Source organism: Sparus aurata, chromosome 8, assembly GCF_900880675.1.
Source record: "Sparus aurata chromosome 8, fSpaAur1.1, whole genome shotgun sequence".
Classification (NCBI taxonomy): Eukaryota; Metazoa; Chordata; class Actinopteri; order Spariformes; family Sparidae; genus Sparus; species Sparus aurata.
The window spans coordinates 9,553,485-9,566,855 of record NC_044194.1 but is presented as its reverse complement, the minus strand read 5'-3'; the positions used below and the strand labels follow the sequence as shown (position 1 = coordinate 9,566,855).

Below are 13,371 nucleotides of genomic sequence, written 5' to 3'. Positions count from 1 at the left end.
ATCGTTGTGCAAAGAGTCGACAGCCACTTGGTAATGTGAGGTCGCATTTCGACAATGCGCTGATGTTTAGCTGATATAATGTCCATAGCAGTAAAACCTGTCAGCAAGCTAACATAAACACAGCTGAGGCTGATGGGAATGCGGATCCTTTTGCAGGTATTTGGTCATAAACCGACCAAAATCTAGAATGATGACTGTGAACGGAGTTAAATGTTTGGGATTCACAGAAGTTAATATAATTCATCCTAAGGGGCACATAAACGCCTGCACCAAATTTCACAGCAATTCATTGAATAATTGGCGCTGGAGGAAAAGTCAGGAGGAGTCATTAGGCTTCATCCTCTCGGAACCGGTCTGTGCAAAATGTAGCACCAATCCATCAGGGCAGATGTACAGGATAGACGCTGGTGGCACTACTGGGACAGTGAGAGGACCACCAGTGTGTCATTTGGCTCCATCGTCTGGGATCAATGGATCTCTGAAAAAAATTGATGATAATCCACCAAAAGGTAATGAGATATTTCAGTCGGGTGGACGGACCGACCGAGTCACGCACCTCCCACGGCCACAAAGCGCTTGCATTTCAGCGAACGCGCAGTTCAAAAGGAAGTTTCCACGCGACGTAACCACAATCTCAACCAATCTGATCATTCAAAGAATCGAACGTGGTGACTTCTTCCAAACAGCATGACTGATGACTCTGCGCGACCTCGTCCATACGATACTTCCTGCTGATTGCGTCCAGCTGAGGCCCCCCCCCCCCGGCATCCAAAGATCGGCCGTGCCTTCTCTGTGACCTTCTCCAGCTGTGAATATGCTGCTCTTTATCTGAGAGGATTCATTGCATTGCCGACCAAAAATCTGCTCTTCTTTTTTTTTTTTTTTGTGTGTGTGAATGCAGTTGATCAAACAGCTGGTGCCCCAGATCATAAAACAAATAACAGAAGAAAAAAACCCAAAACAAATAAAGTTCGGGTGAGACAAGCGGCTGCCGTAACTCAGATCCCTCAATTTTTTTGTGAGATGCTTTAGCATTTACTGCTAACTTGAGAAGCACCTTATTATTCCAGCTTAATTAGAAGCATGGTGAAAAACAGGCTTTTCATTCAGAAGCTGTGAAATTAATTATGTTCTCGGCCATGTCGGGCTAAAGCGAAGCCCAAGGGGGATTGTGGGTATTAAAGGCAGGGAGGGAGAGGGGAGGCGAAGGGGCTTGGGAGGAATAAGTAGGAATAAGTAATCTCAAAGTGGAGAGCTGAGAGTGAGCGAGGTACACAGACACACAGAGAGAGGGCAAATCTTGTCTTTGTGTGAACGTGTGACCAAAAAAAAAAAAAAACCTGAAAGCAGACTGCTGATGAGTCGTTGGCTTCGGGAATAGAGAGTTATATGTCGGAGCATCGAATCAACCCAATCCTGGATTTAGTCGTGATCATGAAGTTTGACAAAGTAGGTCCTCTCACTCACAAAGCACATCTGTTCCAGGTAGAACAGAAAGATGCAGCGGCGCTGAATGCTAACGGGGCGACCAACCTTTCTCGTCCTTTTTTTCCCCTTTGCTTCACATGGTTGATGACCTTCCACATCTGTGCCCACAGAGGCACACACACACACACACAAACACACACATCCCTACACACACATCCCCGAGAATATACAGATTTGGACACAGGGATGCACTCACATGTCACAAACGCACACACAGACGGATCACATCAGCTATATTCGTTCTCCCGGCGGACTTGGTCCCCGCGGACGGAGGCGCTGCCTGGGCCACGGACCAACAGGCCACAGGGGAGCAGAGGACAGATAGGGCAGAGAGAGGGAAGTCGCGAACAAGTGAGAGAAATGTATAGGAGGAAAAGGTGCGGCGGCGGAGCGACGAGGCTTGACAGAAAGGAAAGGCGGTGAGATAGGGGGGGAGACAAAAGAAGGGGAACGGACGGCCGAACGCTGGAGGGGAGAGGGGGGGCGCCGGGAGGGAGGATGAGCACGGGAGACAAGATAAGGGGCTGAGAAAGGAGGGAAGTGACAAGGGAGAGGGATACGAGGGAAGAAAGTGAGAGGAGATAGCAGGAGAGAAAAAGCGAGAAACTGATGTGACGGCAGCCGAGATATAGGTGGACGGAGGAAAGCCTTTAGACGGAGGAATCAATAAAAGAAAAGGTGAAGGATGGATGGAGGGATGGATGAGCAGAGAGAGAAGGAGTGGAGGAACAGACCAGCGCAGGGAGGCGGTGGAGGCAGGAGAGCAACCTTGTGAAGTCTGAGTGGGATGTGCTGTTTTTGAATGTAGAGAGAGGGGGGGGGGAGAGAGAGAGAGAGAGAGAGAGAGTAGGACACTCTCCGGGTGAGAGGGAGAGGGACGTATAGAGAGATGGAGGGGCGAGGAGTGAGAGGGAGGGAGAGACAGGGAGACGGAGAGACAGAGGAAGGAGGGAAGGAGGGAGGGAAGGAGCGAAGGTTGTTCTCTAGCATCTAAACGTTGCAGTAAGCTCTCTGCTCAATATGGCCCTGAAGGCACACCGCCTCTGCTAACACAGACATATCACACACACACACACACACACGCACGCACACACACACACGCACGCACACACACACAAAAGCGCAGGGAAGGGGGAATATCACATCTATCAACACTATTTGAAGAGAAGCCTGCGTGCATGTGTGTATATACTGATATGTTTGCTGCAGATCGGGGCGGTGGGTGGGTGGGAGTTGAATGATGGCTTTGAGAAGTGTGTGGGTTGGGGGTGTCTGCAATTTCACGCTGGTGGAAAAAAAAACAAAAAAAACAAGCATTTTCAAGCTGCCTCTTTGTGAAAAAAAGAAGAAAAGCCGACTGTTTTTGCACGTGTGCGTGTGTGTTCCGCGCGTGTGCACGTGTGTGTGTGTGTGTCTTTCGCGTGTGTGTGTCGAAGGGATGCAGCGAGGCCTCATAAAAAATGCGCAAAATGTGCCCCTGCGTCTATTACTAGTTGGTAGGGAGCAGTTCCCATGATCTACCAGATCAGTCCAACAATTGGCAATAGTGTCGGCTTCATTACCATAGCAACTAGCGAGATGAGACTAGAAGAGAGAGCGGCGTATGAAAAACACACTCCTGGCCACACAACACACTGCCTCGGCGCACCACATAGGCTCGCGCCGGCACACAACACAAACAGCCTCGTCGCAGCTAAAAGGACACAGTCCGCTGCGTTGTGAATGTAAAGTTAGGGCGGGTGCAGGGGGGGGGCAGTAAATCAGCGTACTGGGGGGCGGGAATACGTAAGCGAGGATCAAACTTTGATGCACGTATAATGAACACATGCATGTGTGTGTGTGTGTGTGTGTGTGTGTGTGTGTGTGTGTGTGTAAGAGGAGGAGATGGGAGAGAGATAGAGAGCGCCGAACAGTGTTGGTTTTCCGTCTGCTACAGTTCAGACTGAGAGCACTGCGGATGGTGATGCTGCAGTATTTATACCCCACGTTCAACCTCAACTCACCTCGGCTCCTTCCTTTACACGCTGCCGATGGAGAGATGTATATGTACAGCGGTGTGTGTGTGTGTGTGCGTGCGTGTGTGTGCGCATCATTCGGCAGCTCAAAAACCAAACGCCCGCCACGGATCCCGTTTTAACCGGCCCGCCACTTTTTAAAACCCCCTCGCCGTCTCACCGACACAGATTCTTTGAATGCATTTTTTCTAAACCCCCCCCCACACACACAGATACAGCTGTTTGCCATGCTGTCACCGTCGTCACTGACGCTGAGCTGTAAAGAACTCGGAGATCCTTGTACATGCTGTTACTCTTTCCCTGCTGCAGAGTGAGAGCGATGCGCCTCATGGACATACATCAGTGGTGAATAGGAGGGGAGGGAGAGCGGGAGGGCAGAATGTAAAGGAGAAAGATGATCAGAAATAAAGATGTAGGGATGTCACAGCGGGATTCACACCTCCTCTCCTCTCCTCTCCTCTCCCCTTTCTCTCCTCTCCTCTCCAACTTACTCCACAGCATTTTTTAAACTTTCTATGTGTGAATCTGCATATCTAACCCGTCCATCTCTGTATGCATCCTATAAGGGAGTGGTTATCATCTGTGCCAACTGGAGGCTGCAACTGCAATCGCCTTGACTATTTCCTCTCTCTCTCTCACTCTCTCTCCTTCCCTCTCTATCTTACTCACACTCTTCCTCCCTCTTTCCTTCACTCTGTCTCCTCCTCTCAGGCAGAAATGCTCCGAGTCCTTTGATTTGTAGCAGAAATGAAGATGGGGAATTTCAAAGAGAATCCTCGTCTTGTGCTGACGCACGCTGTCCCACTCCGGCGTTGCCTCAGTGCTCCCTTGTTCCTTCCCTCCTTTCCCTCCCTATCTCTTTTTCTGTCTCGCTCCCTTTTACCCTCCCGCACAAACTCTCTTTTTCTCGTTTTAGTCTGCCTGTCAGTCTTATCTGCAAGCCTCCCCCCCCCCCCCCCTCCGCAGGTGAGTGCCATTCTTTCGTTCCTCCATCCATCCCTCGCGCTCGCTCCCCAGCGTCCCGTGGCAAAGCTGCCACGTTAGCGCTGTTTGTCTGGCTGTTTTGATGTCTGCTCCTGGTCACGGTTGGGAGACGAATAAGCACCTCTAAACCTGTGTCAGTCCCCGAGACACAGCAGTTTATTTATAACGCTTTCTTTGTACGCCATCTGTCAGTCAAGCCAATCCTCTGTCTCTGCTCCCCCAACTCTACAGAGACTGACAGACAGACAGGCAGCCTGCTATAGGAGCTATTATAACACACACAATCTCATTAGTGCGAGAGAAGAAGAATATGGCTGACGGATTAACTGCAGCTTGCATTCCTCAAAGCAACTTTGTAGTGTCGTATCAATTACGCATGGGTAATAGGTGTCAATGGCAGGCTGGCTCCGACAATACATCGCAATTAAGCGGATTTGTCTCAGTACTTTTTATGTTCTGTGTTTTGGCTGCTCGGGCTGAGGAGAAGGACAACATCCCTGTGTTGTTCATGAGAGGACTATTAACTAGGCGCCCTCACATTTCCGTCTATTTCTTTCTATCTCCCTCCCCCGTTCCTCCCCAACTTCCTCTCAAACATTCGCTTCTTTCCACACTTCATCCACCTTGAACACCTTATCTAGGACTCTTGGCTCTCTTCGCCACGCTCCAGCTCTCTTACCTGTGAAGCTGACGTTAAGGATGTAATCCCTGTAGAGTCTGCGCCCATCCAGTGCTTTCATGCTGTCGCAGAGCTTGGTGGTGTTGAAGCACAGGCTCCGCTGCATATTGTGGAGGGCAGCGGCCATGGCGTACACCGCGTTCACCACGAACATGATCTTGGACTCGGGCTCAAAGTTACTCTTGTCCGTTGACAAGTCCTGGTCACATGGCGGGAGGGGCGTCTCTCCCAATCCAACACCTCCCCCGCCACCCAAAGAGCACTGGAACCGCTGCTCCCAGAATTCCCTGTACCAGGGATTACGAAGGTTTTTCCCTGGGTTTAGGCTAAGGAAGTAGCGGTTGAATTCCGGCACAGGATTTGCTGCCAGCTCAAGTGTGATGGCTCCTTCGGCAGTGACCTCGTTTCCCTTGACGATGCTTTCCTGTGCACCCCAGCCATCGCTGGCCACCCAGATGAAGGAGGTGTTAAGCCTGGCAGCGGCTGCCAGCAGCTCTCTGGCATCGTCGCTGCGCAGGAAGAGGACGGCCACGCGGGCATTTGGCTTCTGGAGGAGCTGACGGATCACAGCTTCATAGGACTTCTTGGCATTCGAACGCCCCACCTGGACAGGAAAAGGACATTATGTAATGAGTGATTTACTGTAAATGCTCCTTCAGCTCCCAACTGGATTTGATGTCCCCATATCACCTCATGTCACTTTCATTCATAGGAGGAAAAACAAACGCCTTCTGTACTTCTGTCTCACACCATCATGCACCTCCGTAGCAAATGAGATGAAAAAATGTGACTGTGAAAGTACCCAGAATAAGTTCTTGGAGATAAGCTTTCATTTTCTGCCTCACAACTGATAACACCAGCGTAATATAAACCCCATTTGTGTGTAAGACAAGATAAGACATGGAGACAAACTTTTATATGCTCAAATATGGTGCCCCATTCTCTGTTATTGGTGCAGCCTCAGGCCATACATCAGCATGACACTACTTATTAAAGTTTGGGGGGGTTTTGCTATCAGGCCATAATCACGCACATATAAACTCATTCTATAGTGCTGTTTTACCTTCTCTGATGTAGCGATACAGATGTTCCTCATGCGCGCCTCCTGCTCGAAGGCCTCGATACCGGTTTCCCCGTAGTCGCCCTCCGACGCCACGGTGGACACGTACGTCCAGTTGAAGAAGCGGAGAATCTCGGCCATGGCTTTGGCCTGGTAGAAGTCGGGGGGCACGGTGCGGGCGAAGTAATCGTAGCGGGTCTTGTCGCTGAGCTTGGCACTGGTGGACGCGTAGCTTATCTGAGGGATCTGAAAGAGCCTGAGAAGATTGGCAACCTGAGGAAAGAGGTGAGATGCACAAGTGAGATTTTGTTCCAGAATTAACTCTTATTCACGATTAAATCATAGAGGATTGACATACATGTTGTCCTTTCCATGATCACGCTTTTTGTTATTGACTTGCGACGTCTCTGTCTTTTTTGTACGCTGACCCGTTAACCTCCAGTTCATTTCTGTAAAGCGTTGTAAGGAGCGTTTTCCTTAAACGTGGTTTGATTAACAGTTACAGCGATGAGAGTTTGAATGTGTATCCGTCAGGCCTGCGATGTGGAACCGCTTTAACTCAACTTAACTTAACGAGAGTGTAATGTTTGCGATGCAAATGTTTTGAGAGGTTGGCGGCAGCAGAGCCAATTATTGTGCAATTAATTTAATGGGGCACTCGAAAGAAGCATACAAGTACACACAGAGAGCGGGAGACTGGAGGATAAGCAAAGGAAGTGGTGAAGTGTCTCAAAAACAAAACACTTCTGTGTGAGTAACATGTGAAAAATGTGGATTGTTCCAGCGCCACACTGGGATGACGAGGATTAACACTTTCTCTGTTATCTGCCGGTCAGATACTGCTACAAAGGATATATTCGCCCCTTGGACTGCTTGACAGGTAAAACAATAATCATTTGTATACAAGCCTGATCCTCAAAAAGTTGGGATGCTTTATTGTGATAATCTTCCAATTTCTTTTTGAAATACGCTCAATGAAAACCGTGCAAAGACAATATATCTAATGTTCGACCTCATCATCATCTGCTTGCTGTAAATACATACATACTTATTCTGAATTTGATTCCTCCAACATGTTTCAAACAAGTAGTGGGAAAATCAGTACAAAAATCACCTGCTTGGAACATTCCACAGGTAAGCAGTCCATCGATAACAGGTGATAGTATCGTGATCGGGGTGTGAAAGGATCAATCTCGATCAGTCGTTTCTCAAACACACGACTGTATAAAGGATATTACTACTTGGGTCCGGGAACACTTTGTAAAGCCGTTGTCGGTTAACACGGTTCATTTGCAAATGATCACACTCCAATTTTTGGAAATCAGGATGTCAAATCAATATCACTGCCGAGCTCAATATTTTCGAATCGTTGACAACAATTTCTGATCAATGCTGGGTATTCCAAATAGCGAAGTCAAAAGAAGTTGTTAGGGAGCGCCTTGTCTTTAATATGGTCTGATGGAACAAAGAAAGACCAAAGAATTGAACTCAACATGACCTCAAATGTTCTCTGGAGAAAAATATGTCAGTGTCTTTCATAGCCTCTTTTTGGTAGCTGGCAAGTAAAGATGTCTGCTTAAGGGCTGTCAGCCAGCAGTGTGAATGATGTCAAGAATATATCAACCACAATATTATTAAACCGCCACACTTCTCACAGCTATTTAAATATGTGCGTCACTGCAGGGGTGGTGCTGTTGTGTTAAAAAGGTTTTTTAAAAAATGCCCCTTGTTTGTATCGGCCAGTAGATTTTTCATGTGCCTCAAGTTCACCAAGAAATAAAAAAAAAAAGTTATAAATCATTAGCAAGTCGTCAAAGACTTGGAGAATAAGACCCGGTAAAATAATTGGAATGATCCTTTAATACATGTGTTTTATTTTTTTATCAAAGGATGAATTAAAAACGTATTTAGCAGGTTGCTGCTGATAGGATTTGCTTCATGCATAATGTGATTATTTAAAGATAAAAGACAATGCGGCGAGTGTAGGCGCACACAGACACACACACACGGAGAAACACAAAATAGTGCGTGCACACACACACACACAGACACACACGCATGCATGCGCGCAGAAGTTCAATAAATCACTGACTCATGCATTAGTGATGGACATCATCTGGGGTCTACTGATGTCCATATAATATTCCCTTTTACTGTTGATTGGGGTTCGGTCATGTTCTCTTCATTACAATTTCACTCACAGGCGCCAACACAAACAGTGGAAATATTATTGCTACACATTCTCGTGCGCACAAAAGACCCGTAAACGTACACAACCAAACAAACACGCGCGCACATGCAAATAAACACAAATCGCACGGCCGTTCTGTTCTCGCCTCAGTTTAATCCTTTTAGAGCGCATCACTCTGGGCTTTTCTATATTTCATTCATGGCACAGCTGATGAGCTGTTTTGACAACATGTCAGAATCTCATTAGACTAATAATGTAGAAGATTAGAAAACACGTTGGCGTGCATGTACGCGGATGCGCACGAGGACAGGTCGACATGCAAAGAGGCACCTGCGCCGCCGACACACACTCGGGTGGCTGCTTGTAGCGCTTTGGGGGTTTTTATGGTTTTGAGATGGCAGTTGACTTAAATGTCAGGGAAGGTCACGCTGCAAGATGTAACCGCATTGCTCCATTACCTGCCAGTGAACAATGACTACAGCCCGCTAAGAGGCCTCTCTGTAGGGACACTGAGAGTTTGCTCTGTTAGTAAAAGCTGCTGCCTTCCTGCGAGAGAGAGAGCGAGCGAGCGAGGGGAAGGGAGATGTGTACTGTAGGAATGGGTTGAATATGAGAGATGAGTGGAAAAAAAATGAAAGGGGAAGGAGGAAAAAAATTGGTGCAGTGGAGGGCTGCTGTGTGTTTTCTGCTTGGAATGCAAGTCACACACACTCACACAGACACACACACACACACACACACACACACGTGTGCGAGCGATGGGAGGAATGATGCCTGCTACGTAAACGCCTGCAAAACACTGGAGTTTAGTTGTGCATGGTTAGACACGAAATAATTCCCTACGACTTCATTTGGAGGCAACAGACAGACTGGCCAAGCGGAGCGGCATGGAGGAGTAGCTGGAATAGCTTCACTGGCAGGAGATCAGAAAGCAGAGCGCAGTTCGGGTCTTGTAAACAGTCCTGCCCTCGGAAAAAAAAAAAAAAAAGACAGGTAAAAACAACAGCCGCGGCAACAAAGGGCAACAAGAATGAGCGGCGGGAGAACAGGGGGATAATTATGTGTGATGAAGGACAAGAGATGAAGCAGATGTGTTAACAATGGCCGCCCCAGGAAAGGAGGAGGAGGAGGAGGAGGAGAAGAAGAAGGGGGCTGAGGTCAGCATACACTGAGCTCTCCCCAAATAGCCGCGAGGGGTGCCTCTGAATGCATATAAAGAAGGAGAGAAAAGAGAGAGGCGGGCGGCGATGAGAGGGAAGAGAGCGAAGATTTAAGGGGCCTGGAATAAAAAAGAGAAATACATAAAATGGGAGAGGGAGAGAGAGAGAGAGAGAGAGAGAGAGAGAGAGGAAGAAGAGAGGGAGAGGAGGAGAAGACAGAGAGACAGTTGCAGAGATTAGGGATTTAAGGACTGATAGGAGGATGCTTTTGTGCAGTCACAGAGGAGTAAGGGGAGAAGGAGGTTTTATGCTAAACTATGCAAATTGCCCGGCTCTGTGACAAGAGCTACAAGAGCTGCCGAGACACACAAGAACACACCGACGGAACTTGACTCTGAGAAATAAGTACACACAAACACACACACACACACAGGCAGCGAGACAGATATGGACACACTCGCGCGGGCGTGTCACCGGGAGTCAGCTTTCGTAGACTTTGTGACGGAGGAGCAGAAGATTGAGCGAAGAAGCCGCCACGGAGGTGAAAGTTGGATGATGTTGGCAGGGGCGTTACCTGTATGGAGACGCTGCTGAAGGATCCACCTATGACTCCGGCGATGGCGAGCGGGCTGTCATCCTGCAGGGCGTAAGATCCGTCCGGACAGATGAACTCCGTGTCGTCCACCTTGGTGAGGGAGGCTCTCACAAACTCCAGAGCCTGTGAAAAACACAACATCTCATATCAAACGCCGCGAGACATACTGAATACCATATGGCCATCGTTATCTGTTGGTTCAAATCAGCCTGTGAAACACTTTGAATTACGTTCCATATAAGAAATATGCGACACAAGTGATAGTTTTCCTATTATGTAAAATATCTGTCTGTTTGAAGCAACTATAAAGTCCTGTTGCCTTACACTGGGGGCTTCTTAAAGGCTTGCAATGAAGGGGCTAAATTAACTCCTCTGAGACTGAAGCACGGTGTAACATATTGCTGGTCTGTGGATAAACAGCCGGATAACCTGCAACTCATTTCAGGAAGCTGAACATAAAGAATCCATAGCCCGTTCTATAGGATCACTAGATGCATCATCCGCTAAGTAGCGAAGCAATAAAATACGATCTATTTTCTTTCAAGATAACAATCCCTGAGGGGAAGTGTTATTTTTCTTTTCTTTTCTTTTTTTTTTTTTTTTTATATCCGGCTCATTTCCCTCAAAGCAAATTGTTTCCATCTCTATTTCTCATCAAGGATTCACTGTTCATCATCGTCTGCGGCAGCCCTCCTACCCGTCGTGGATTAAATAGAATTTCGAGGAACATTTACTTTACCTGAATATTGCATTTTAATGACACCTTATAGGTTTACCTGATTTAAAATGGAAAAAATTGCACTTCTTTACTTCTGACACCACAACTTACTTCACAGAGCAACTTTTAAGTGAAAGTTCAAGTTGCCCGGCAGCACAAGAGAACAAAACAGCTAATTAAACCAACTGCATCGAGCGCTGCTAAAAAGTTGCATCAGCACTCGCAGGTGAATACAGATACAAATGAACACTGTTGGAGAATAAATGCTCGAACTGAGCTGTTATTTTAGTGATGTGCTCGTAGCATTACCTTGTTGTGGGTGTGACTGCTTTCCCCGCTTTCATATACACACATCATCATTCACCGATGATGTATGTTTTGCACATAAGTTGGCAAAAACCTTGTTTAAGTTTTACAGAAAACAGTGCGTTGTGCAAAAGAGAGCTTAAGTGATCTTTATTTACATATCTAGGATTACACCCACACACATGCGAATAGTGCTTAATAGTGGTTGGCAGGCAGCAATAAACTTAAAATGATCAGAGAAGCGAAGCTCAAGACCGGAGGGTTGCCGGTTCAAACTTGCCTCCCACTCATTTGAGCACTTAGGTGCCCTTGAGCAAGGCCCTTAAGTCCAACGACTTCCGCTGTGGTGATATCTCTTGCATTACTGTGGCAATCCTGGTATCATCACAAAGCCATTCATGTGATTAAGATATAAAAAAAAAGCTTGGACACTATCAACCAAGCCATCAGATAAATAGCACACGGCTTCATTACCAGGCTGCTAACGTTAGCTGCAATAACAATTTTAAGGTTTAACTAGCTAGTTGGTTAGCTACATCAGCAAACTTGTTATAAAGAAAAGGACCATGATACACGACAGAGAGTTCTCATAACCCTCGGTCAGAAGTGCACATCTGAAAATTCTCTCCTACTCCTCTATCCCGATCCATCCCTCTCATCTATATGCATGCTCACCTGCTCCAGTGCATAGGTATCTCTTGAGCAGGTGTCCAGGATGTGGACCCCAAGGGAGACCCCGGGCAGAATATTGTTGTCCGAATTGATTCTGTCAATGGCAAACAGCATGGCCTCCAGCCTCTGGATCCCTCTGTCCTCATTCACCCGCCCACACTCCTCCATCCCAGCACCTTTCTCGTGCACCGGAAACAGGCCGCCGAGCACCAGATCTCCCTCGATGCGGATCTCCCTGCGGGACGGAGGCGGGTCTCCGACAGAGAGCAGGACGCCGCGACACATCATGGCCAAGACGAGAGCGGGAATGCGGGCCACCATGTTGGACTCAGGTAGAGCTAGGATTGTCAAAATGCGAGGAGAGGCTTGACGGAGGGAGGTGGGGGACTGAGGGCGAAGGTTAGGGGTGAGGGGTCGAGGGCGAGGTACAGAGTGCGCGGTAGGGTTGAGTCAAGCTGCGGCCGTGGATGCTTGGGTCTGTTTGAGGCCCATGAAATGGTCAGGGAGAGCTGGATTGGACCACACATGGAGGGGCACACCATCTGGACATCAGTCCTGCTCGGAGAAGGAGAGAGGAGAGAGAACTAAAGTCAGCGCAGGACAAATCACAAAGCTGTCAGGAGCTGCAGGATGAAATACTTTAGTACATGTTACTATAAAGTATAAAGACAGCAAAGTAGACATTTAGTGGAGTTTGGGGACACTGTTAACAAGGGCTCAGAGTTGTTTCCGCTTCACAGCCAAAGCGGGGCCATGACTAAAAAGGATATGGGACTGTTTGGAGATTGTTCCCCACTCTTCCCCTACCTCCCCCCCACTTACATCACCCAGTAAACTTTCTTCTTATAAGTGTGTTTTGTGTGTGTGTGTGTGTGTGTGTGTGTGGGGGGGGTGTGTTTGCCCCTGGTTGTATCAGGATAAGCCAGCTTAGATGGCTGGTTGATACATGAGCCCAGTCTTCTCATGCCACAGATCAGAAAAGCTTCTCTAATCTGATCTCTGTTCCAACAATTCTGTGCTCGTCCACGAGTTTATACCCCTAGTGTGCGCGTATGTATGCGTGTGTGTGTGTGTGTGTGCGCGTGTTATCAGATTTATTGCTCCCGCTCTCCCTTGCATAATTACAGTGCGAGGACAGAATGCATTTTAACCATGGAAGAAGCTAACTGACAACAATGAGGCCAACAACAGCTGATGCTGCTTATCGCAGCTTACAACTCAATTAAAGCTATCACTGTGTGTTTTGACAGGCTCGTTCACCAACAACTCTCCGTGTTCGTCTCCTCAGAGATAGCCTGAACTATTGTAATAGTCAACACAGTCTTTAAAATTGTTTTAATAAGCTTATCCGCAGATTTTACATGTCAAATTCGTATCTGTAAAAACAGATTTGAAAGATGTAGGTATCTTACCAAGTAAGTAAAGTATAACAAAACATGCTATCGAGGATCATTAAGGGAAGCTAGCTGTACAAACTCACATCGTTTTAACATGCAGTCTGGA

The 13,371-nt window shown here is 47.5% G+C and overlaps 1 protein-coding gene across 1 annotated transcript in view; it reads right to left on the bottom strand.

Annotated features, from left to right (window-relative positions):
- Positions 1-13,371, bottom strand: part of grm3 (glutamate receptor, metabotropic 3) — a 41,886-nt gene that overhangs the window by 10,531 nt on the left and 17,984 nt on the right. The window contains exons 4-7 of the mRNA XM_030425872.1: positions 11,872-12,423; positions 10,152-10,295; positions 6,230-6,499; positions 5,167-5,770 (exon numbers count right to left, since the gene is read on the bottom strand). Coding sequence (XP_030281732.1) covers positions 5,167-5,770; positions 6,230-6,499; positions 10,152-10,295; positions 11,872-12,189 — 1,336 coding nt within the window. The 5' untranslated portion in view covers positions 12,190-12,423. The remainder of the gene's footprint in view (positions 1-5,166; positions 5,771-6,229; positions 6,500-10,151; positions 10,296-11,871; positions 12,424-13,371) is intronic.